The 25053-nt window shown below is 42.2% G+C and overlaps 1 protein-coding gene across 2 annotated transcripts in view; it reads right to left on the bottom strand.

Moving 5' to 3' along the window:
- The window catches only part of RGS6 (regulator of G protein signaling 6), a 305215-nt gene that overhangs the window by 107913 nt on the left and 172249 nt on the right, over nt 1–25053 (bottom strand). For both annotated transcript variants that reach the window (XM_073350673.1, XM_073350672.1), the window contains exons 3-5: nt 7401–7451; nt 6043–6149; nt 1927–1978 (exon numbers count right to left, since the gene is read on the bottom strand). In XM_073350673.1, coding sequence (XP_073206774.1) covers nt 1927–1978; nt 6043–6149; nt 7401–7451 — 210 coding nt within the window. The remainder of the gene's footprint in view (nt 1–1926; nt 1979–6042; nt 6150–7400; nt 7452–25053) is intronic.

Genomic DNA, 25053 nt, shown 5'->3' with positions numbered 1-25053 from the left:
AAATTACTTTTTTTAATAAAAATTTTCACTAGAAAAACATGGATTTCTGATTTTCTGACAAAATGAAAATTTTGACACAAATAGACACTTTGCACAAAAGAAAACTTCATTTGATTAAAAACCCTATTTTCTGTTAAAATTCACATAATATTTTCAAGTAGCTCTACAGAGGAGATTCAGATATTGCATTAGAGGCACTGTGACAAGACCGGATTAATTCGAGTATTGCTATTCTTGGTATTTATATATTTCAACAGTTGTTTCATCTGGAAGCCATTTATAGGGTCAAAATAAATCCAGATCTAGTCATCTCAGTGTATTTCCACATTCCAGGGACTGAACTATCATCAGAAGGCCAGTTTCAGCCCCATAAATGTCTTTGAAGCATCAAAAATGTAGGTAAAAAAATGTATACACAGCTACTAAGGCTTCAGTTTTATTTGGGTTTAGCTGAAAACTGCCAGTTTGGGCTTTATTCAGGATTCTGAAGAATCCACATGGACAGCCCTAACTGATAAACAAATGCTGATATTGGATATGTGAAAATGAGCCCAAAGGGGCTCAAAGCTAATGCATCTGTAGCATGTTTTCAGCCTTGGGGCAGGTCATAGAAGGCCCTTCTTTGAGGGGCACTATTACACACAATGCATTGCAGTACAATAATCTGACATCTACATCCAATTTTTTACTTAATATTACAGAAAAAAATCTTCTGTTTCCAGATTGTTACTATGATATGTACAGAAAGTATTTTCAGTGTAACCATGCACATACATTATACACAGTGGTTACCATAAAAATATTTAGCAAAGCCTTTGTAACTAATTAACATTATTGTGATTCTTACCATGGCTTTTCACAGATATTCCCTACACTTAGGCAAACATAGAAAGATGTTAATAACTATTACTGTATGTGGGGATTGCAAATGAGCCCTACACATGGTTACGGGCTTCCCGTTTACCCAACCAAATATTATTTCCAAAATCCACAATGATGAATGATTGTTGCCAGAGGGAGGGAGAACATTTTTTTTTGTTATAAATTGGCCTTAGTTACTGAGAGATCTTTTAAAGAAACAGTTCCAGAAGCCTTTGTTTTATGAGAACACAGATGTATTCACTTCCTCTGCCAATGCCACAGTGGGATGGAATAACTGATTTTATCGTATAGATATGAGAACTGTATTGCTTTCTCTTGTAGAACTACAATGCACAGAGACAGCTAAAGACAACAACACTGCTGTATTTTCTTTATGCATTATTCCTATCCTCAGCCACTCAGACGTTTAATATAGTGTACTGTGGTTTATTAGCTCATAAACCAATGTTGTTCTTCTGTCAGCAGTTATCATCTGGTAATTTAAACATATTTCCCCTTTTCATGTTTTTAATGCCATGTATCAGAAAAGCTTAATTTTTGTTTGACACCGCTAATGATATGTTATTGTTGGTTAGATAACTGTTTATTGAGCAGCCAGTTCAGTGCCCAAACAGGATTAATGCTTATTGACTAACAGTTCAAATTCAGCTACAGATCAGAGAGTATTCCACCACAGAAGCAATCTTTATGCTACTAGATCCTACTAATTTTACAAGGGAGATACTTATACCTTCACATTGACTATCATCTTACACCCCAAGTAGTCCTGTTAAAATCAATAGGACTATTTGAGAAGAAAGGTGCTACTTGATGGGTGAAATCCTGGCTCCACTGAAGTCAATGGCAAATTCCCATTGCATTCAATGGAGCTGGGATTTCACCGAATGTAAGGATGGCATGTGATACGGCCCTTATCTGGAGTTGAAGAGGAAATTCAGAGCATGAAATGTTGTAGACCACTAATAAATAATTTCTACAGGGCAATAGTGTTACTTCTGACACTTTCAATGGGAACTTCTAAAAACTAGAGTATTTTATTCTCACCATAGTCTGTATTTTCTGGTTCCCAGCAGTTTGAAGGCCAAAAGTATGGGGCCTGAAAAACAGCACATCATATTTTAACAATTTAATTTAAGCAACAACAAACCTTAATGCACCTGATAATTATAAATATTATGAAACCCCTGACAGCCAAAAGTCCAAACTACATGATAGTTACACTGCAGTTTTAATGTGAATGAAAGAGCAACTCCTCTGTAGCTACGAGAGTTACAGTGCACTATTATTATAAGTGCCAAAGGTGGGCATAGCCCTTTGCATGCATTTAAGAAGACAGATCTTTGTGCCAAGGAGCAGTGAAAGGAACTGTTCATGAGCACATGGAAGTGTCAAAAATATTTAGTCCAAATCCTACTGTGACATTATCTGATTAAAATATGACCATGCAAATCATTGTTGCTACCACTGTTATATAATTACAACGAATCTTATACAAAGTATGATGCATTGCCAGAAAAGGTTAAACATCCTGCAGAATAAATGACCCAGATCCAACCTTTAGAGACATGTTAGAAAAGTATGTGAATGGTAATTAGGGCCATTCCATGGTAGAAAGGCTAGAACTTTGAAATGCAAACCTATATTGTTAGAAATTAGCGGTGATACTAATTGTAGTTGTGCACTCATATCTTGTTAGAGGTTAACAATGTAGTCAAACAGTCCCTGTCTATGCCGTATTCTGTTAATTCAGAGATCAAAAGGACATCTTAACATTTAAATGAACTGTAAACATAGCAATATCACTGTATTCATCTCTCTTTGAAATGTATAGCAAATCATCTGCAAATGGTGGAAGAACAGGCAATTGCCATACGTTAATCCATGTAGCTAATTACTGGTGATCCTTAGGAAATAGGTCTACTTCGAAGTCTCCCTGATTGCCTATTGTTTGCCTAAGGACTCCAAGCTGTCAAAAGAAGGCCTGGAATTGTATAAAAATGTATTGGGTCCTGATCCTTTTTATCTCAGATCTGCTTGATGCTTCATGCAGGGGAAGCTTAAGTCCTAAGACTGAGATCTCCACTGGACTATAACCTACGGACTAATTCTGAAAGAACTCTTTGCAATTACAAAGCTCACCATCTCTACTATGAATTTGATCTCAGAACTGTACTCATGTCTATATCTATACTGATCTTTTAACCAACATTCTGTCTCTCTTTTCTTTTTTGATAATTTTTAGTTTAGTACATAAGAATTGGCTGTAAGCATGTATTAGGGTAAGATCTGAAATATTCATTAACCTGGGAGATAATGGGTCCGATCCCTTGGGATTGGTAGAACTTTCTTATACAATGAATAAGATTTTCAGTAATCCTCATCATAGTTGACTTGGGTGGAGGCCTGACGCTGGGTTGCTTTAAGGGAACTGTGTTGTTACCTTACTGGTTACCAAGAAGCTATTATAGAAGCTGTTTTGTGCTGGCTTGGTAAATCTAAGTATTGGAATATCCACCAGCTTTGGGGATTGTCTACCCCATTCTCTGCAGTTCACCCTAATTGAGTAGCCTCAGTGCGGCTCCTCTAGCCCTCCGGTCACACCTACCCTAACACATTCCATGTGAAGACAAGAGGCTGATATATTCAGATTAGTGGAGTAGGAAGGTGATTCTAGCAGAATATTTTTGTGTAGAATGGCTGAGTCAAAATATGTGGCAGGGCACTGAGAGATGACCAATGGGTAGACAAGGTTCTAGAGCAGTGGTCTCCAAACTTTTTATGCACGAGATCACTTTTTGAATTTTAGTGCAACCCAGGATCTACCCCACCCCTTCCCTGGGGCCCCGCTTCTTCCCCAAGGCCCCACCTCACTCACTCCATCCACCCTCCCTCCGTTGCTCACTCTCCCCCACTCTCACTCACTTTCACCAGGCTGGGGCAGTGGGTTTGGGTGCGGGAACGGGTGTGGGCCCAGGGCTGGGGCCGAGGGGTTTGGAGTGTGGGAGGGGGCTCTGGGCTGAGCCTGGGGCAGCGGGTTGGGATGAAGGAGTGGGTGATGGGTGCAAACTGTGGGAGGGAGTTTGGGTGCAGCAGGGGGCTCTGGGCTGGGGCAGAGAGTGTTGGGGTGCAGGAGAGGATACGGGGTGCTGGCTCCAGGTGGGGGCTCAGGGCTCGAGGGAGCATGGGGTGCTGACTCTAGGAGGAGGCTCAGGGCTGGGGGTTGGGGTGTGGGAGAGGGTTCGGGGTGCAGGAGGGGACATGGGGTGCTGGCTCTGGGAGGGGGCTCAGGGCTGGGGGTTTGGGTTTGGGAGAGGTGCGGGCTCCTGGGTGGCACTTACCTTGGGCTGCTCCTGGTCGGCAGCGCAGGAAGGCTAAGGCAGGCTCCCTGCCTGCCCTGGCCACAAGCTGCTCCCGGAAGCGGCCAGCACGACCCTGCAGCCCCTGGGGGGTGAGCACATTGCTCCACATGCTGCCCCTCTCTGTAGGCACCGCTCCCGCAGCTCCCACTGGCCATAGTTCCCCATTCACAGCAAATGGGAGCTGTGGGGATGGTGCTTGCAGGCAGGAGCAGCACAGAGACCCCTGCACCCCCTCCAGGATCTCAGGGTCGTGCTGGCCGCTTCCAGGAGCAGCGCATGGCCAGGGCAGGCAGGGAGCCTGCCTTAGCCCTGCTGCATTGCCAGACTTTTAGTGGCTGGAGAGCGCGATCGGCAGGCAGAGGCTCCAGGACTGACCAGTTGATCGCGATCTACCGGTTGGTGACCACTGTTCTAGAGCAAAAGACACTGTATGGAAAAAGCAACATGATCTGGTGACAGTGCATATGTGGGATGAAAATGGGGAAAGGGAGTTAAACATGACACTGATGTTGGACCCTGGCTGACAGGGTGGATAGGAGTTTTTGACAGCTGGAGAGGACATCCTGTTAATGATCCTTTCTTGACAGGTCTTTTAATGAGGCCCAGTGGGAAAGTACAACTGTAGAGGTGAGTTAATGACTATTTGGTAATTAACCTACACTTCTGCTTCTTAAGTGAAAACAACACGCAGCAGTAAGGCAGCGGGAGCTAGTGGTGGCAGCAGCAGAGGCAGAGATGAAAGCCTTTTCAATAAAAGCTAAACAAAGGGCAACACAGGAGGAAGGGAGGAGTTAGATGATGGAGAAGGCAAAAGAGAGAGGACAGAAAGATAAGTGGCCTAGTGGAAAGAGCCCTGTTCCCAGCTCTGATGTGGGCCTGCGGGCTGACCTGGGGCAAGTCACTTCACCTCCCTTAGCCTCAGCTTCCCTTCTGTAAAATGGGGATAATCAAAAAATGTTTGCAAAGTGCTTTGAACTCTAAGGATGAAAAGAGCTATAGAAAAGCTAGGTTTTCAGGTATTATTAGTGTTACTATGGACCATACGAAAGGTGGAAACAAATTCAATTTGAAACGTTACACAACGAGCTCCAGTTTTGTTCTTTCCTGGTCATTTTCAATAATAGACAATCTGTTATAGAAAAGGAGCTTCTGGAGCCCAATCAGTGAATTAACAGGGAAGGCTTGGATCAGCAGATTTCAGGAAGAATGTATAAAAAAAACCTAGGTCCTGCAGTTAAACATGACACATCTAGGAACAGAGTCAACATGGGGAAACTGAGACATGGAGCATTTAAGTGATTTTTTCCCAAGGTCACAGAGACTCTGTGGCAGAGCCAGAAATGGAACCCTGATCTCCTGACTTCCAGACCTATGCTTTAATAGAAAGATGATCCAACTGACCTAATATAAAACTGAGCATGGAACTGAGATGCAAAATCTGGATGCAGACTTCTAACTCTTCAGTGTTTGCATGTGTTCAGATCCGGGGGTTGCTCCAGCCCATTACACAAAGAAAACTAGCAACCAAATTCAGGGCCAGGTTCAGATTCTGAAAATGACTTACTTCAAGGTTTGGGGTTTTGATTCAGAGGCATCAGATTTACATACTTTGGGACTGTAGAACAAACTTTCTTAAAGGGATTTCACTGATACTTCATGGCTGTGTCCAAATGACCTCAATAAGCATAGGGATCTTTGTGTTGTATGAACTTCAACAGCACTCAGTGTACAGGTAAACATTTCAGTGTGGAGGGACAGTAAATATAGAAGCAACAATGTAGGAAGCAGAGGGCTCACCTACCTGAAAACGATAGAAGGTCCCATCATCTTTCAGGGTAAGAACATGGTCTGAGATTGGAAAGATATAGCCCTGTGCTGCTATAAGACTTCCCATATGTATTGCTTCTACTGTGAGAGGGAAAGAAAGAAAAAGTAGAAATCTGTCAGACAGATGTACACTAGGGCAGCGTTTCTCAAAATGGGATCTGCAAGGGTACTCCAGGGGGTCCATGGGCCCTGCTGATCAACTCCTCCCCGCACCCCCAGTGCCTCTTCCATACAGCTGTTCCCCCAGCGTGCAGGAGGCACTGGGAGGGAGGGACAGGAGCGGAGATGGGGGCAGGAGAGGGAGGGGACAGAAAGAGGCAGGGAAGAGGAGGGGCAGGGGTGGAGCAGGGGTAGGAAAAGGTAGGGGGGTGGGGCCTGGGGTTAGGGGTGAAGTGGGGGTGGGGCCTGGGGCTGAGAAGGGGTCTTGGGGGTCCGCAGCAAAATTTTAAATCAAAATGGGGGTCCTCAGGTTACTAACTTTTTAGAACTGCTGCACTGGAGAATCCATTGCTCTCAGCAGATCTGATGGTGGCTCACAGTCAGATTTGGTGTACCCCTCAGTTCCCCAATAAAATTATACAGAAGTGAAAACCAACCTTACACTATTGGTACAACTCTACTGAAAATGTTAACCTGATGACTTTAATGTCCCCATTACAGGGTGTCACACTTCTCTACATTATGAAATTCAATTCAAAGCCCATTGTACATTGCCATTAACGAGAAACCCATTCCAACAGTGAATCCCATCATTTCTCTATATTATACAAACAGATGCTATACTGCTAACAGCATCTTTATTAATATGGCAACAAATTATAGAAAGGGAGCAAAGGGCTTTACTTGGAGGGAAATGCACTGAGGCAGAGGGATGCTGTTTTGCAACTTTTGGCAGCACATGTGGCAACTTCAGTTCCCTCTCATGGAGGCTGCACATGGGGGATAGCTCCCCAGCGGATGTAAACTGTCAACATTTCATTGACTTCAGAGTTACGCAAGTTTACACATGTTGAGGATCTGCCCTTAGGTGTACCGTCAGGGCCCCAGTCTTAGAACAAAACAGGCCTTCTCACCTAGGTAAATGGCTAACAAATGGCTTGAAAGCATTGTACAGGATTCTAGAGTTAGCCAGACAAGGTTCTACAATTCATTGATCTGCTGAGGGACCGTAAATACGATTCATATCCCTTTCCTTCCCACTTCTCTCCTGATGAATACAACCTCATTGCTTTATCAGCACAAGACTCAGTGGCAGACAGGTAACTAGTATCTAATGCTACACACACACACACACACTACTGGTAGGTTGTTCAGTTTCAACAGTCATATTACCTGGGTCCTCAATGCTGAGGTTCTTCATGAGCCACTGCACAATGTCAGTACCTGCAAAGACAGAAATGCACTACACATGTAAGACCGCAAATGTTTGTGGAGACACACCATGTTTAAACAAGAAGAAAAGATACAGAAATTCAGGTCAATGGCATTTCCTTTCCTATTCCCACTGCAGGCTTGAAGAATCTCTTTACCTGTGTGACACTATTACACATTTCTTTATTTAGAGTTATAAACCTGCATAGGTGTCTCATATGATGGACATCTTGATTTAGTTTAAATTACACAGCATGTGAATGCCACAGAATCTACTCTCTGCACAAGGAGTTAGGCTTGTGAAATCCACTATTATATCTCAAAGAAAGAAAAGACCTCATTGCTCATTGCTAACACTTTCACCCACAACTGTCAGAGGTGATTCCTAGGCTAGAGCAGTAGAACAGAGCAGCTAGTCAAAGACCAGGGGGTGGGGAAATGACATGTGACTGATGTGAACTAAGCTCATGTCTTGGGGAAAGAAGTGAGACAATGTGTGCCGGGAGGGGCGGGGTGGGGGGAGTTCTCTTTGAATGTGTTGTTTGCTAGTGATATCACTGGAGGTTTGTGGAGACTAGGGAGGAGAGACTGGGTCTGGGCTTTTCAGCTCTAGTCAGGTACAACAAATGCAGTTCTCTTGTAAGAGGTGTAAGACCTTTAGAATTGATTCTCTACATGCACATGGCCACTCTGCTGTCTGCATGAAACACATGGGAGCAGAAAATGGGTCACTGTTCACAGGCAGATCCTATTACTGATCAGTAAAATGTTACATGATGGGATACAAAATGTTGCCACCTTCTTTAAACCATGTACTGAGCTGCTAACCATGATGTAGGCCATGTCTCGAGTAGGCATCCAAATCCCCTCGCCAGCTTTGTAAAACACAACCAGTGTGAGTTGTCCAAAGTCACACAGCAAGTCAGTGGCAATTTAGCAAGTCCATACTGGAGCCAAACTTGGGAAATCCCCCCCTTCCAATACAATGCACTGATTCCACATCACTCTGGATATCGACACAACGGCAAGACTTCTTCAACGCACATTCAGTTTAATTAGAAAGGTTTACACCCATGTGCAGGTTTTCAGTGCTCGCAATAATACCGTGGCATTATACCGTGCTCTATGCGCTCAGAGTGCTATACCCACAACAACTAATTACCGTAGGGTTCACTCTGCCTCAACCCAGCCAGAGGAATTATCCCTTGCATGGAGCACATCTTGTGAGGTCAGATTAAGGATCACAGAAATGATTCACAACATTCTAATATGCCAGAGGAATGAAAGATAAGGACAGGGAGATTAGTCAGTACTTTGGAGATTGAAGGGCAAACTCAGGGTTGATGTATGAAAGTGCCAGTCTGACTTGGATGACACTGCACCCACTTAAACCAGACTTAGCCAAAACAAGTGTGAAAAGACAAAGAGAGCTGGAATATGTGAGAAAAGGTTTAAAAACAGAATTGTGTTGATGAACTGATCTAAACTAGGTTGGAGATTTCTGTACAGAAGCTGAGATTTTAAATAGAGATTAGTATGAGCGATAAAGTTTGGCTCTGCTTTTAAACTTCCCCAAAGTTCAGAGGTGTTTAGATATAAGGTTCGGTTCAGGCCCATCTCTAATTTAAAATTCTAGATGGAGAGGAAATAATAATTGGTTCCTGCTATATATTACTCCACAGTCCATTCACTCAGTTCCTATATCAGCAGCCAATATGGGGGTATTGGCTACAGGACTCATTTTCCCTCTGACTCCATTTTTGCCCTGATTAGACATGTTACATTGCCACTGCTAAAGACAGTATGTTCGGCTTAATGCATTTTTTAATTATGGAGAAAGTTAAAAATCATGACACAAATGAACCCCCCCCCCAATACATAATCAATATTGTATTGATCAGCTCATAAGGAGCAGCATGTGGAAGCAAGCACAGATCCCAGAGTTTGTTTTGTCTGCAAAAAGGTATGACAATCCCATGAAAAACTTCCAAAAAGGGATCATTTTGAAACTCTTATTCTTTTTTCTCAACCCCATTTTCATTGATCCACCCTGAAAAATTATAATAGTGTGGAAAGTTTACTTGTGCTGTTTAATTTTTTTGCCATTTTATTGTGATTCTTATAAATTACTGGTTTACAGCTTCTGTTAATCCGAAAACTTCTATTTCAACTTTACTGACGGAATGGTGAGCAGCCACGCAAGAATATATTGTTATTTTGTCAGCCCTCTGATACCACACAGTATATGAAGGATCTGAAAGCATAGCCCAAAAATAAATCCAAAACCATCACTTGAAATCATGGATCTTAATCTGGGTTGGTTTAAAAAAAAAAAAAAAGAGTGTAATTTCTGACTGTTGCCAAGAGATTGGAGGGTTTTATGGCCATTCTCCAGCTTTCCTGAGGCAGGCAGATTATCTTTCTGCTGAGTTTGCTGAACCATTATTTATCTGCCAAGACCAATTATTCAACCTCAGGACAACAACAAGCCTTTCTTTCCCCTGTTAATTACTGTCACTTTAATATCCATGTCACTAATTATTATTCAATCACAATGAAAACACTTCATCCCCAAAGCCACTTTCAACTTATAGGCTTACCTTGGCTTCAGATCTACCTCTGCCATAGGCTGTACCACTACAGCCCAATCTCAGCCATCTACAAGATACCAGTTAATCCATCTCTCAAATTATCAAGTTTGCATTTATCTATAAAAGTCAGAGTAGGGGGAACAAGTTCTATTTAACAAATCCCCTCTTCTTCATGTCCATGATACAAATTCTTTTAAAGCCATTCATCCATAATTAAATTCCTCTCAGAATCTCATGGTCTCCTAGGGACCATGCTAAAAGTTCTCAAACAATTCACTTTACCAAAGAAGGTCTCTTCTAGCTGTTTTCTACGGTCCATATTCTCCTTTTCTTCCCTGCTTTCCTAATAGCTCACCTTACCTGATCAGTCTTGTTACAGTGTGTATGGTAACACCCATGGTTTCATGTTCTCTGTGTATATAAAATCTCCCCATTGTATTTTCCACTGCATGCATCCGATGAAGTGAGCTGTAGCTTACGAAAGCTTATGCTCAAATAAATATGTTAGTCTCTAAGGTGCCAAAAGTACTCCTTTTCTTTTTGCAGATACAGACTAACTAACTACTCGGAAACCTGCAATTTAATAGAATACTTTGGCTGGGCTACTTGATCCTGCCAAGTTTCGAGTTCCTACTACAAACTGCGGAGGCATTAAAGATATTTTTAAAAATAATTGGAAATGTTTTTATAATGGAAAGTGTCGGTGACTCAAAATGAAGGAGTTTCTACCATTCCCCCCACTATAATCTATACACATACATTCCTCTGTGACAATATACCCACTTCAAGGATAGTTAACAGTCTGGGGACATCTATTTCCCCCTTATATAGAAGGACACTATTGCTTTAGGCTGTTATTTGAAGCAGCTGTAGGTGAAGTTACATAACAACACTAAGACTGAATCTATCTGAACATAAAGTATAACTATATCCATTCATCTACAAATCTGGTTTAGAGACAGAATAATAACTTTATATTTCCTGCCATTTCCTCCTTTACTTTTGGCCTTAGCGGTCTCATAAAGGTACCTAGTGTTTCCAGGTTTCAGAGTAAAAGCCGTGTTAGTCTGTATTCGCAAAAAGAAAAGGAGGACTTGTGGCACCTTAGAGACTAACCAATTTATTTGAGCATAAGCTTTCGTGCATCCGATGAAGTGAGCTGTAGCTCACGAAAGCTTATGCTCTAATAAATTGGTTAGTCTCTAAGGTGCCACAAGTCCTCCTTTTCTAGTGTTTCCAGAAGGCCAGTGCCTGTCAGCATGACAAATAGCAAGCCAGCCATGAAAAGATAAAATACAAAGGAATGTTTAAGTGGCATGGCCCCAGCTGGGATGCATTTAAGGAACTGAATCACCACAGCTATACTTAGCACCTTTTCTACCCTACCTAGCCCGATCCTCCTCTTGTAGAAGAGTCAGTCCTATTTTGGGAGTGCCATTTGGAGGGAGCTAAATGAAGCCATGATGGGATTCACCTATCTCCCTCTCCCTGCACTGGAATGGAAAAAGGAACAAGCACAAATAAGTAACCGCCCCTAGCAGTACCTAAAAACCCCAATGACTCGCTGCATATAGCAGGTTTCAGAGTAACAGCCGTGTTAGTCTGTATTTGCAAAAAGAAAAAGGAGTACTTGTGGCACCTTAGAGACTAACCAATTTATTTGAGCATAAGCTTTCGTGAGCTACAGCTCACTTCATCGGATGCATACCGTGGAAACTGCAGCAGACTTTATATATACACAGAGAATATGAAACAATACCTGCATATAGCAGAAAACTTGAGGGGTTTGTTTACTAATCAGTGGACTGGGTGTATTCCTAACCTGTCAGAGTACATTTTCAAAATCCCACCACACCTGTATATGCCACTGCATATATTTCTAGGCCTGGGTCCCTAGGGAGAGGAAAACTACTTTATTTGTAGGAAATACAAATACAATTGGAGAGAATAGAAAATTAATTCTCTGAAGAACAAAGAACCCAGAGGCTCAAATTAGTTCTGAAGCTTTAAAGGAAATGCAGAAATGGAGACAGAAAAGGAGACAGGCTTTTAAAAGGTTCAGTTTTTCTTTTTCTGAGTTACTCAAAAACCTGAATAATGGTCTGGGGCAAGCCACTAAGCATCGGTGATGGGTTTCAGAGTAGCAGCCGTGTACGGCGGCTCAATGCCCAGCCTCTGCAGTGATTGGAAGTATGAGACCTCAAACTACCCAGCTGCAGCATTAAGAATGGAGGACTGAAATTTGCCACTTCAGGAGTGAATGAGACAGTGGTGCAATGTACCCCTACTTCCTTCATTACATACCATACAACAACAATTCCAGATCAGTTTGCCATACAGTTCTGCCTCATTCTTTGTCCAACATATGCACTGAATGAGACAGGTTCTTGAAGAAAAATTCTATATGATCAGGTAATAAAAGACTAGATTATAATGCATTGAGGGCACAAGTAACGTTCCACGGCCACTCTTAACTTTATTCTTTCCTCCTTGATGAGTGCTTAACTTTAAAACCTTAGCATATTTCAAGTGTGTTTTAATGGAATTTTCAAAAATGTGGGGTTTTTTCAAATGAAAAATGAAGAAACTAAATAAATTAGCATAAAATAAATTCCTACCTGTTCATCTGGAGGAACGTTCATGTTTGCTAGACTGCAGTGGAATGCTCTGGACAGGCACTAAATAAGCAAGCAATGAACCAGAAGCCTTTGCCTCTTTCCACACACAACTTTCTATACCATACAGAAGATGACAGAAATCCTTTGGAGTCCCACAATCTTCTATATGCCCCATGACCCACAGTACTTATTCACTAATTGTAGAGAAAGATGCAGCACTGCCTACAAATTTTCCTAAGTTATGCATACGAGCAGAACCTATTGACCATTGGCAACCACTGAGAGACAAAATTCATTATAAAATTCAGTGTGCACAGGCTAAATACATGTTCAAACGCTCATAACTTTGACCAGTCACAACTGTCTCCAGAGCACCACAAGGCAGATCTGTGACGATCTCCCCACCAATTTCCATTTCTCCCATCTATCACAGATGTACTAAAGCTGTTTACAAAAGTCAGTTCTGTCTCTCTTTTTTTCCCTTTCTCCAACAACAGCAAAAGTGTAGTTTTCCCTCTCTCATTTCATTCTTGAGAACCACTGAGCCGTTTTGGCACACATTTTTCAAAACATTTCTCCCCAACTAACACTAAACCTATCAAATTTATTTCACAGCAGAAAGACTGAAAAAGTCATAAATATCCAAAATGACCTTTTACAATATAAACACTTTTGCACACTTAACTATGCAGATTATTCCATACTCTGCTAATAATGACATCAATAAATGATAAATGGAATTGCACCAATGTGTATCTGAGGGGAGCATTTGCCTCCATGGTGCATCTGGGAATGATGGGGTTAATTTTCATGCCTTCACTTCAAGATGTACAGCTGTCAACTTTGGTTGGACAAATTCCTGGCGATTTCATCATATGACTGAATCTTTAATTCCTGGAGACTCCAGGACAATCCTGGAGGGTTGGCAACCCTAACCAGGTCATGTTAGAAAACAAACAAATAAAACCACCCTTGCTGAAGGACAAAACTGTTTACTATGGAATCTCCCAGCATGGTTTATTTCCTCAGAGCTCAGTCCTAGAGCTTTTCTTTGGCAACCCCCTCAGTGGAAGTTTTGCCTGGGTAGGGAGTTCAGAATCTTGGGCGTAGTACATATTTTCTGTAGTGCTCCAACTTTTGTGATGGAAAAGTGATATCTCTTTGACTCTTCTTCACACTGTGTCACAATATAGGGAAACAGTTTATAGCATTTGCCTGCAAAAAATCATGTAAATACTTACTAGAGTAAGCTTGAAAAGCCCCAGCACTTCTGTCTGAAAGTGTGATAATTAACGCTCCTCATTAGCACTGATAATTGCACTACTCAGTGTCAGCATGGAGCCTCATCACAGCAATAGCAGCATGGAATTTTTAGCAATTAGGATTTTCTTTACATTATGTGCCCTTTAAGTCTTGCCTGTGCATTATTTAGTATTATGGCAGCACCTAGAGGTCCTATTGTGCTAGTACTGTATACATACAGAATGAAAGGACAGTCCCTGCTCCGAAGAGCTTACAGTCTATGTAACAGTTTACAATTTAAGCCCCCAAGTCTACAATTCATAGCATGATGGCAGACTGCTGTGCCTGCTCAGATCCCCCCCCTCACCTCCATGGGGATCCACACAGATATAGAAGTTTGCCTATCTGCAATAAATTGCAGGATCAGGGGTTAAGCAGTGATCATAGTACTATGAAAAATAACAAAGGATTATACCTAGTGAATAGGCCGTCCCTGTCCCCAAAGAGCTTACAGTGTAGATAGCATTGTATTACAAAAGTACTACAAAAATAATAAAACAGCTGGATAGCTAGATTACCAAAGTACTATATCAACACTGGGGGAATCTAATGTCATTGCTCTCATGGCTTATTTTATAAAACCTTCTCGATAGATTCATATAATCATAAATCATCAGTTGATATCCTGCTCATTCACAACCTGACAGGCAATCCTCAGCAGCCAAGTATATGATCTGCAAAAGGATGGTGAGCACAAGAACTAGACAGGAGGAGACTTTGGAAAAAAAAACAAACCAAAAAAGCCCCCAATGTTGATAGGCCAAATTAAAGCTGGAGAATGCAAAGTATACAGCTTAACTGTCAGCTTATTAAAGTCAAAGAATAAATACTGTTCTATGAACTAAACTTACAAAATTGAAACAGTACTGATAATGTGTTTCTGTAAAATGAAACACTCTGCCATCAACTTTTATTACTCTTACACTTTGCTAAAAGCGGTGCAAGAAATTTTGAAAAATCAAAACCTAATCAAAGCCTGTAAAAAAAGAAGCTGTGTTCAATCAAGATTAATCTGAGGGGACTATGAATGTTTTACTGGTTCTTATGAGTTCAGAAACACTGGGGCTGGAAAAAACCCAGCTGCTTTAAAGATAAAAAAATTATCATGGCTTATAACCTCCCATATTTCCTGGCAACGCTCCTGTCCTCAGCAATGTGATTTGGGAAATGCAAGTTATAATCCCCTTCTGCTTGAATTGATTTGTAGGTGAAAAGCTCTGAGAGGCAAAGGGTAGGGAAATTCTTATTATGCAAATTTTGTCGTTTTCAAGTACAATAAATGTATCTGAAACTTCCCATAAAGAGCTTGTTATGAAAGTGATCAAAAGAATTTATATAATGCTCTTCATCTTGAAAACCTTCAACATGTATTAACTAATTCTTGCACATCCACTGTGAGGTAGAAAAGAATTATTTAGTCCTTTTTACAGAAAGGGAAATTGATGGACAGAGAGATTAAGAACAACATTTGCAAATGAGGGTATCTAATGTTAGGTACTTAAATCCATATTTACTGTAGGCATCTAAATAATTGGCCCGATTTTCAGAAATGCAGATTATTCACAACTTTTATTAACTCTGAAAATGTGTCGTACTGAAAAAAGATTCAAAGTAATCATTTAGCTTCTCTGCAATGACCTTATCCTCTTTAATTTCTTCCTTAACTCCCTAGTAGGACAGCATCCTTCCTGCTTCTGAATTAATTTCTTGTTACTTACTTTTCAGTGTGTTGGCCGATAGAAGTGTTGTTATCATTGATTACAGTTCATTTATTTTCTACATTTTGCTCCATCCCATTAGTAGTTTCCTGAATGTTGATTGCATAGAGAGACCCATGGAACAAAGCATTGCTATAGGCATCCACACAGACAGTTTATCACTTTGAATTAACAAGAACTGAGATGGCAGGGAAATATCACAGACAACACTGTTCCTGGACTTTTTCTGTAGCCCTCCTTCTCTTCCTCTTCCCTGCAAAAGCCACTCTGAGAATGTTGGATATGGAGGAAGGCAGGAAAGGATTGCTCTATTATAGGTGAAGCTGGTTAGTTAAGGTTGTCTAACTTTATTATAAGGCCCTGTTTTCAGCTGTGCATAACTTTGCCAAACTAACTGTTTGGGTCAAAATTTTCCATGTCAGGTGTCTGCTTCAGGCTTAATATTTTTGTAGTTTGAGCTAAAATGGTTCAACTGTTTCAAAGAATGAGGTAAAAGAAAAATACATTGTTTTGTCCATGTTAAAAAAATCTTATAGCCATTTAGCTAAGAAGCTCTAGTATCCCCTCGCTCTGGAGAAAGAATTTTGAAATTTAGCAGGGGGCTGCCCAGGTATCAGGGAGGGCCTTTTTCCATCCCAGTGAAAATTTGCCCATGTTATAAGCCTGCAAAAAATCTCAGTTCACACATGCTTTGGATTGGACTGCTGGAAGAGAAGTAATGGTGTCATGGTTAAAGCAATTGATTGCTGTCCTGGAGAACTGGATTCTATCCCTGCCTCTACCACAGAGTTCTTATGTGACACTGAGCAAAACACTTGAGGCAAAATTTTCCCAGTTGTGTGTTCTTCCTTTTCTGGGTGCCCAAGGTGAGACATTTGGGGCTAAACTTGTGGAAGTGCCAAAGGCTCACAACTGCAGCAGACTTGGAGCTGGGCTTTGAACATATGAAGTGCTATAAAAAAAGTCAAAGCACTCTTAAAAATTAATCAGGCCTTAAGTACACAAAATTAGTGGATACTTTTGACAATTTTAGGTGGGGTGAGATGCATTCTGAGAGGCAAAGCTTGCACCATTACACAAAGTGCAACATTTCCATGTGTCTTGTCTCCTCTGACACAAAACTTGGGCAGCATAGCACCCCTCTGCTGCTTCAGAGAACATGCCAGCAAAAGTAAATGGATACGCTAATCAGATTATAGAGGGTTAACCTCGTCATTTATTGAAAGCCCATTAAAGTGAATGACGAGGATGTTTGCCTTTCTCCTTGGTTTGTTCTTGTCATTGAAGCAAGATGGGCAGCACTTCTGCAAGAGTGGAAAAATTCTCTCACAAAGAGGGGAAATGTCCCAGACCCAACTTGTACTGTAGGGTGTTGGAGCACATTCCTGCTGCAAAGGAGGTTAGAGGATATAGCTTTGGAAGGGGAACACACTGTAGTCATGGGGACGGAAGGGGAAAATAACATGAACAGCAGAGATATCAGAGAATGAGACCCATGAAAGACACAGAACTGACACTGTTGTAACTATGATCCAGGCAGAGATTTCAAAGCTTCTTCAGTTTTGATATAGTTTAAATTAGTTCATAATGTAAAGGCTGCAATTTTAAATCTCTCAACGTTCCAGTCAGTCACTTTGGTCTTTCCTTCCAGTATGTTTATTTCATACAGACAGGCACACGCAGAATTTGGCTTTATACATCTTAAAAACAGACAGAGATTAACATTACAGGATGCCTCGATCCAAAAAGTCCCTCTGCCATGCCTCCTCCCAAATGGGCTCCTTGAACTTCCCCTCCCTGATCCCCTGGACAGACTTTTGGGGTATGTCAACACTGCAATTAAAAAAAACCCACAGCTGGCCTGTGCCAACTGACTCCGACTTGCGGGGCTCAGGCTAAGGGGCTGTTGAATTGTGGTGTAGACATTTGGGCTCAGGTTGGAGCCTAGACTCTAGGAACCAGCCAGGTAGGAGGGTCCCAGAGTTCAGGCCAGAACCTGAACATCTACATCGCAATTAAACAGCCCTTTGGCCTGAGCCCCATGAGCCTGGATCAGCTGGCATGGGCCAGCAGCAGGTGTCTAATGGCAGTGTAGACATACCCTTGGTTTCTCACTGTTGAGTCAGGCTGCTCAGATCACTAATATAGAATTTTCAGGGTCCATGCTCAGTCTCCTGCTAATCCATAGGCTGACACAGCATTCTCACACCCAAAGGAAATAAAGCAAAGCATCCCTGAAGACCAACCAATGAGTGCTGAGGAATCCAACTGGCTGAAAGTGAGCTAAGGAGTTACAATATCAGTTATCCTGTACTTAGGACAAACCAATACAGGCCCTGGACTGGTTGAACATTCTGATATCTGCTTTCAGTGAGGTGCCAGGCCACATTCTGATATCACTCACAGTAGTGTATATCAGGAGTAATTAAACTGATTTCAGTAGTTAGACTATGACTGATTTACATTGGTGTAACTGAGATCAGAATCAGGTTTGCTGTCTGCAGAGACGGGCCTGACCAAAACCCTAAATCTAAAATCTACAAACTTTGGAGGGGTTCAAAATCAGAATCTGGTACAGATTCAAATTTTGTGAATGACCCCCATCTGTATACCAGGCCAAACCAAAGCCCCAGAGGTAGCCTCCTCTCACAAGGCCAAAATCTAGGACAAATTTAAACAAAGGTTCAAAATTTCTGACTTGTGCCCACCTCTACACATCTCAGGAGATGGATCTTCCTCTCTATCTTAGGTATTTATTTGGCCATATGAACACCTCAAGAATCTTTAACATATTTATCCTCACAATGCCCCTGTGCAGAAGGGAAGTGCTATTATCCTAATTGTACAGATGGGAAACTGAGGCACAGAGAGGCTGAGAGACTTGCCCAGAGTTACACAAGAGTCTGCAGCAGAGTCTTCAGCAGAGCAGGGGATTGAAATTGGGTCTTCTAATGGCTAGGCTAGTGACCTAACCACTGAACCATCCTTCCTCTCCATTATTCACTGAATGAACATGAGAGATGGAAAAGTTTACTTTGTGTTCATGCAGCCTCAGCAGCAACACAGTTATCAGCATTTACAAGAAATAGTCCATTCACCCAATCCATACTTTAACTTGCTGGCACACTGAATACTGACCTACCACAGACCTACCTCAGCTGGCACCTAGCTCAGCTGGCAAGCACTGCAGATGGTTAAGGATGTATTTTTATCCGCATCTACATTTTTAATAATGTTAGACTTGCTTTTCCACCCTCTCTAGCATTAAATTACACCAAAAATGACTGAAAGCAGCTTGTATAATTTATCAGGTTGGCCTTTAGCCATACACTAACATTTAGACACTGCTGTCAAAATAATTCGGCAACAAAATGGCAAAGGAAGCAATTGAAACATTGCTGGAATCCGGGGCTTTGAAAATTCTGGTGTATATACATATTTCATACTGACAAGCTTTAAACAAACAAAAATGTTCTGTCATGTAAATCAGACCTTGATAGTTTTTCAATAGCAGATTCTCTTTTTAAAGGAGAAGGAAGAACTGTAAAACATCAAGAGCCAGATACTTGATTGGGGTAACTCAACATAGTTCTACAATTATCTGATTCTCCACTACCTCACACCTTGTGTCATCATTTACACCTGCACCCAAAGGGAACCAAACATTACCAAATCCAAATGCTTCACTCACACAGTAGTGTATTAAGACACTCTTTGCAAAGGTATGAACAAAAATGCACAGTGCAAGGTAGAGGAGAACCAGGCTCCAAGTGACCCAGCATTTCAAATTATTTGGTATAATATTTGTTTACTAGAGACCTGACCCTGAAGTCTTTACATAAGCAAGGCTCTCATTGATTTCAGTAGGAATTCTGTCTGCACAAGCACTGAAGCATTAGACACTAAGAGCTCTGGCCATGATAAATCACTATATTTTGCTAGGAGGTCAAACAGTTCCACTATAACTGCATCAGCATTACCTGTGTATTGTTCTGGTGTAGATGCAGATTGAAGGAGAACAACAGCTTTTCCACCATGAGAAGAACCCTCTGGTCCTGACTTCTTGCTAATATTCTCCTCTCAGATAGTAAGGACAGCCATGTGCAGTGCTTGAGTTCAGCAACACCAGTAATATGAACTGGGGAGTTTAGTACCTAACAGCCCTGCATCTTTTATTCTTCCTTGTAGGTCTGCAAGAGTTGAAGTCTGAAACATCAGCCATGAAAATAAAAGGTACTGTACTGCATAACTCCCTGCCTTTTCCCATCTCTTAGCAGCTAGAGGCTCTAATCTTGCAAAAGCACCAATGTGCTTGGAGTCATAGGGTATGTCTACACTGCAATGTAAGTCCATTTACACACAAATCTCTCAGACTTGGGCTTGGACCTATGCTCCTAGGACCCTGCGAGGCTGAAGGGTCCCAAGCCCTAGTCAAGCCGCGATGCAGGGTTCAAGCCCTATTACTTTTCAGTTAGACACAGCCCTCCCCCAACTTGGGGCCTGGAAGTCCATCAAAAGTATCCCATGGGCAAGCTTCCTTTGTCTTCTCTATCCCAAGAATCTCCAGTCCACTTCAGTGAAAACAGAAATCACTCCCCTTGGCATATGGCAGCAGCTCAGTGAGTCAGCATTAACTCTTCTATTGTCTTTGGTCACTGAGCTGAAAACACACCTGCAGAAAGGCTTCTGTGTTTGCAATGGAGACTGGAACAAGCCTTCCGCAAAGTGCACTGCTTCACGGTCACAGGAGCACAGCCAGATTTTGGAAAATCCCTGGTGTGAGGCCAGGAAAACTGTGGACTTTATGAAGAGTACCAGGAATGGCCATGCATCCCAGCAAATTGTGAAGAGGTTGTGAAGAGGAACGGTTCAGGCTGGCTGCATGCTTGAGGTCAGGGTTTTAGCAGGGAGCAAGCACTTGCTTTGCTGTTACTATAACAGGAATGGCAGCTAAGGGAGGAGGATAGAGGTTAGCAGAAAGAACTGCTTGAGCAGCTCATATCACTAATGATTGCAAGAGTGAGTCCCCTGCAAGTTACCCTCTGCTGCAGTCCAGAAGCAACTTGGAAGACTCTTGGCTGGGTGGCCCACGAAACCAGCCCCCATGAGTGGCAGGGCTGGGCAACCCACACAGCCCTCCATACTGAACCCCTCCCCTATGGAGCCTCCCTCCCACCCCCACCAATAGCACCAAGTGCACAACAAATGGGGGGAAAAGGAAAAGGGGAACACGTGGCCAAGGGATATGCCACAGTAGGGGGGTTCTGTCTTGTACAATGGCTTCACTGGTTGTACTGGTTTAGGCACCTTTTTTCCCTGGTAAGGTTCTGTTTTAGTGGTGTTTTGGTGTGGTTATGGCAGCGGGCCTGCCTGGGAATGGGGGAACGTTGTACTTTTCTAATATATGTTTATAAATACAGTTTTTCATTTAATCAAGAAAGTTTCTTTCTAGCATAGTAAAGGTAAACACATGATCAGGAACAATTAGGAATTAGTATGCAAAGACTATCCCTCGATGCAGTTATCTATAGCAGAGGCTCTCAACCTTTCCAGACCACTGTACTCCTTTCAGGAGTCTGATTTGTCTTGGGTACCCACAAGTTCCACCTCACTTAAAAACTACTTACTTACAAAATCAGACATAAAAATACAAATGAGTCACAGCACGCTATTACTGAAGAAATTGCTTACTGTCTCATTTTACCATACCATTATAAAATAAAGCAATTGGAATATAAATATTGTACATACATTTCAGTTTTCAGAGTAGCAGTCATGTTAGTCTGTATCTGCAAAAAGAAAAGGAGGACTTGTGGCACCTTAGAGACTAACAAATTTATTTGAGCATAAGCTTTTGTGAGCTCATGCATCCGATGAAGTGAGCTGTAGCTCACGAAAGTTTAAACTGAAATAAATTTGTTAGTCTCTAAGCTGCCACAAGTCCTCCTTTTCTTTTTACATTTCAGTGTATATTATATAGACCAGTATTAAGAAGTCATTGTCTGTATGTACTGTATTGTACTGACTTCGCTAGTGCTTTTTATGTAGCCTGTTATAAAACTAGGCAAATATCTAGATGAGTTGATGTACCCCCTGGAAGACCTCTGTGTACCCCTGCTTGAGAACTACTGCTCTATAGCAATTCATACCTCAATCACTCCTCAAATCAACCCATACTGTGAATACCACTGCCCCGACCCCTATTTCATAAGTGGTCATTCATTGCCATTCATAAGTACATTGCACGGAACAAAACTCCTCACCCCTTCCCCAACCACTGAACCCCCCCGGCCAATCAATGAGCCCCCCGCCACAGGCACATTCATAAAGGAACTATTCCCCCTCCTCCATTGCGGCATGCAAGTCCACAATGTGGAAGCGCAAAGTATCCTTTACTTCTGTTGCCTGGGTACATCCAGCTTCAGCTGGGGTAGGCGCACTTGCTGGCTGAATGTACTGGTTCAGCAGCCCCTCGCTCTCATAGGTGCTCTCATATTCAGGGGGAAATAGCTCACCTCTGGCTTCACAAAGATAGTGATGAGCTCAGCAAACCACAGTAATGCTGACAGCATCGATGACCCTGGCATCCAAACGGATCTGTAAGCATCCTGAACAGGATTTCAATCTGCCGAAAGCACATTCAACCACCATTCTGCACCTGATGAGAGTGTAATTAAACCATCTTTCAGCAGGGCCTCTGAGATCAGGGTATGGTTTCATAAGCCAAGGCAAAAGAAGGTATGCAGGGTTCCCCAGAACAATGGTGGGGACAGTAACTTCATTTATGATAATGTCATGTGGTGGGAATAGTGCCCCAGCCTGTCCATGAATGAAGACTGCCAATTGGCAAAAAACACAGCATCATGAACTTACCTGTGCAGCCCATGCTGACATTCATAAATCGCTCTCTGTTGTCCAGGAGGGCCTGCATAACAATGGCGTAATACCCTTTGCAGTTTATGTAGTCATTTGCTCCTTGAGGAGGGCAAACTATGGGCACATGAATCCCATCAGTGACTCCAGCACAGGTAGGAAACCCCATTCTCTCAAAGCCAGCAATTACTTCAGTAATAAGTTTATGCCTGCCACCTTGGGGTAAACCACATGCCTGATTGCCTCAGAAACTTCCACTGCCACTTTGCCAACAGTCAATTTTCCCACACCAAACTTGTTTGCAATGAAGCTAAAGCAGTCTGGGGTAGCCAGCTTCCAGACAGCTATAGCAACACAGGTCTGGACCAGCAAAGATGGCCTCGTGTGTGTGTCTCTTTATGCTGAAGGGTCAGGGCAAGCTGCTTACAAAACTCCAGAAATGTAGTTTTCTTCATGTGAAAGTTCTGGACCCACTGGTGGTCATCCCAGGTCTGCATGATGATGTGATCCCACCAGTCTCTGCTTGCGGTCCTGCTCCAGAAGTGCCAGTCTATGTAGGGGGACATCATGAGAGTCATGAGCAGTATCTGCCACCGAGAGTTTGCCATTCCTGGGTACTCCTCCTCCTCCCGCTCCATCATAAGCTATATTAGGTGCCTTTGGTGAGCCAGAAAATGCCACCGAAACATCCACCAGTGCCCCATGGAAGCTTTGTTTATTTTCTGACACAGGAGTAAAAGAAAAAGCAACAGAAGTTCTTGAAAAATCACCTCCTCCATGTTGCTGGCTCTGGTAGCTAGGAGGACACTGAGCAAAAAGACAGCTTGGCAGGCTGTGCTGGTGGTCAGTTCAACTTTCCTGTAACGTGCAGGTTTGGACATTCAAGTTTCCCCATAGTGCACCATGGTCAAAGGGCTAGAGCAGCCACTGAGGCAGGATCAAGTAAACCTAGACCCTCCTCCCTGACAGGTGTTTGTCTAACCTGTTCTTAAAAACCTCCAGTGATGGGGATTCCATGACCTCCCTTGTAACCTATTCCAGAATTTAACTATCCTTTTAGTTACAAAGTTTTTCCTAATATCTAAGCTAAAACTGTTTTGCTGAAGATTAAGCCCATTAGTTCTTGTCTAACCTTCCAGGGACAAGGAGAACAATTGATCACCATCCTCTTTGTAGCAGCCTTTAACATATCTGAAGACTGTTATCAGGTTGATCCCTCATCTCCTTTTCTCAAGACTAAACATGCCCAGTTTTTTAACCTTTCCTCACTGGTCAAGTTTTCTAAATCTTTTATCATTTTTGTTGTTCTCTTCTGGATTCTATCGAATTTCTCTATAACTTTCTTAAAACATGGCACCCAAAACTGGACAGAACGCTCTAGCGGAAGCCTCACCACTGCTGAGTAAAGTGGAACAATTACCTCCCGTGTCTTACATACAACACTCCTATTACTATACCCTAGAATGATATTTGCCTTTTTTCCAACTGTTGGTTCAGATTCAATTTGTGATCCACTCTAACCCTCAGGTTTTTTCCCCCAGCAATACTGCTGTCTAGCCACGCACTACAGGCTGGAAAGCTACGCACTACAGGCTGGAAAATTCCACACTGAATTTAGCTTCTGCTCAGCAGTTTGTTTCTTTTGACGGGCAAGCTATGCAATACTAACAAATTGGGTATAAAAAGAGGGAGAAATCTGAAATCAATGGACACTTCAACACCTTAAGTTCCCCTGCAGATGGAGGGCCCGCCACTGGACATGTACAGTTAGCCTCTTGAGACCTCCTCAAGCCCTTGTTTAACTATGAATTTGGGGTGATCTACTAATCTGTTGCAGACATGTGTAAGTGCTGGAGAATAAAGTTGCTTGTATCTATCATCTGGATGGACTTGTCCCCATTTGATTTACTTCCTGCCACCACCTTGCAAAGAGTAAAGTTACCAAGAGCTTTGGGTTCAGCAAAACTCTGGGTAACATCTAATACAGAAGCCCAATCCTATTCAACAAAGCAGTTAATTCTTAATTTTAAGAACATGTTTTAGTCCCATTGACTTCATTTGGACTGAAGTATGTGCTGAAGTGCTTTGCTGAACAGGGATGGATTTAAGCACATGGTTAAATGCTTTGGTCAACTGGGGACAAAGATAGGAAGAAACTGGGTAAATTAAGAAAAGTGTTTATTTCCATTTATTCATCGCCGTCGTTACTGCTAGAGTTTTACTATTGGCGGAGACAGTACCACATGATCCCACAATCTAAAAACGAGATACCCCTAAACTAAACAACTAAAACACCATCAAATTTAGGACAAAAACAAAACATACACAGGCTACAACATTTTAGTTTGAAGAGGAAAGTGTTGATTCTTGAGTTGAAAAAATGCTCTCCAGTGGTATATTGTGCCTAGCACAGCAATTCAATCTCTGCATGTGGATTTTCCTCAGGCATTTAATATCAGTAGATTCGGAACTCAGATGCCGCTTAAAATTTTAGTGCGCTTCTTCATGTGTG

Source organism: Lepidochelys kempii, chromosome 6, assembly GCF_965140265.1.
Source record: "Lepidochelys kempii isolate rLepKem1 chromosome 6, rLepKem1.hap2, whole genome shotgun sequence".
NCBI classification, from domain to species: Eukaryota; Metazoa; Chordata; order Testudines; family Cheloniidae; genus Lepidochelys; species Lepidochelys kempii.
This window is presented reverse-complemented; position numbering and strand designations above follow the sequence as displayed.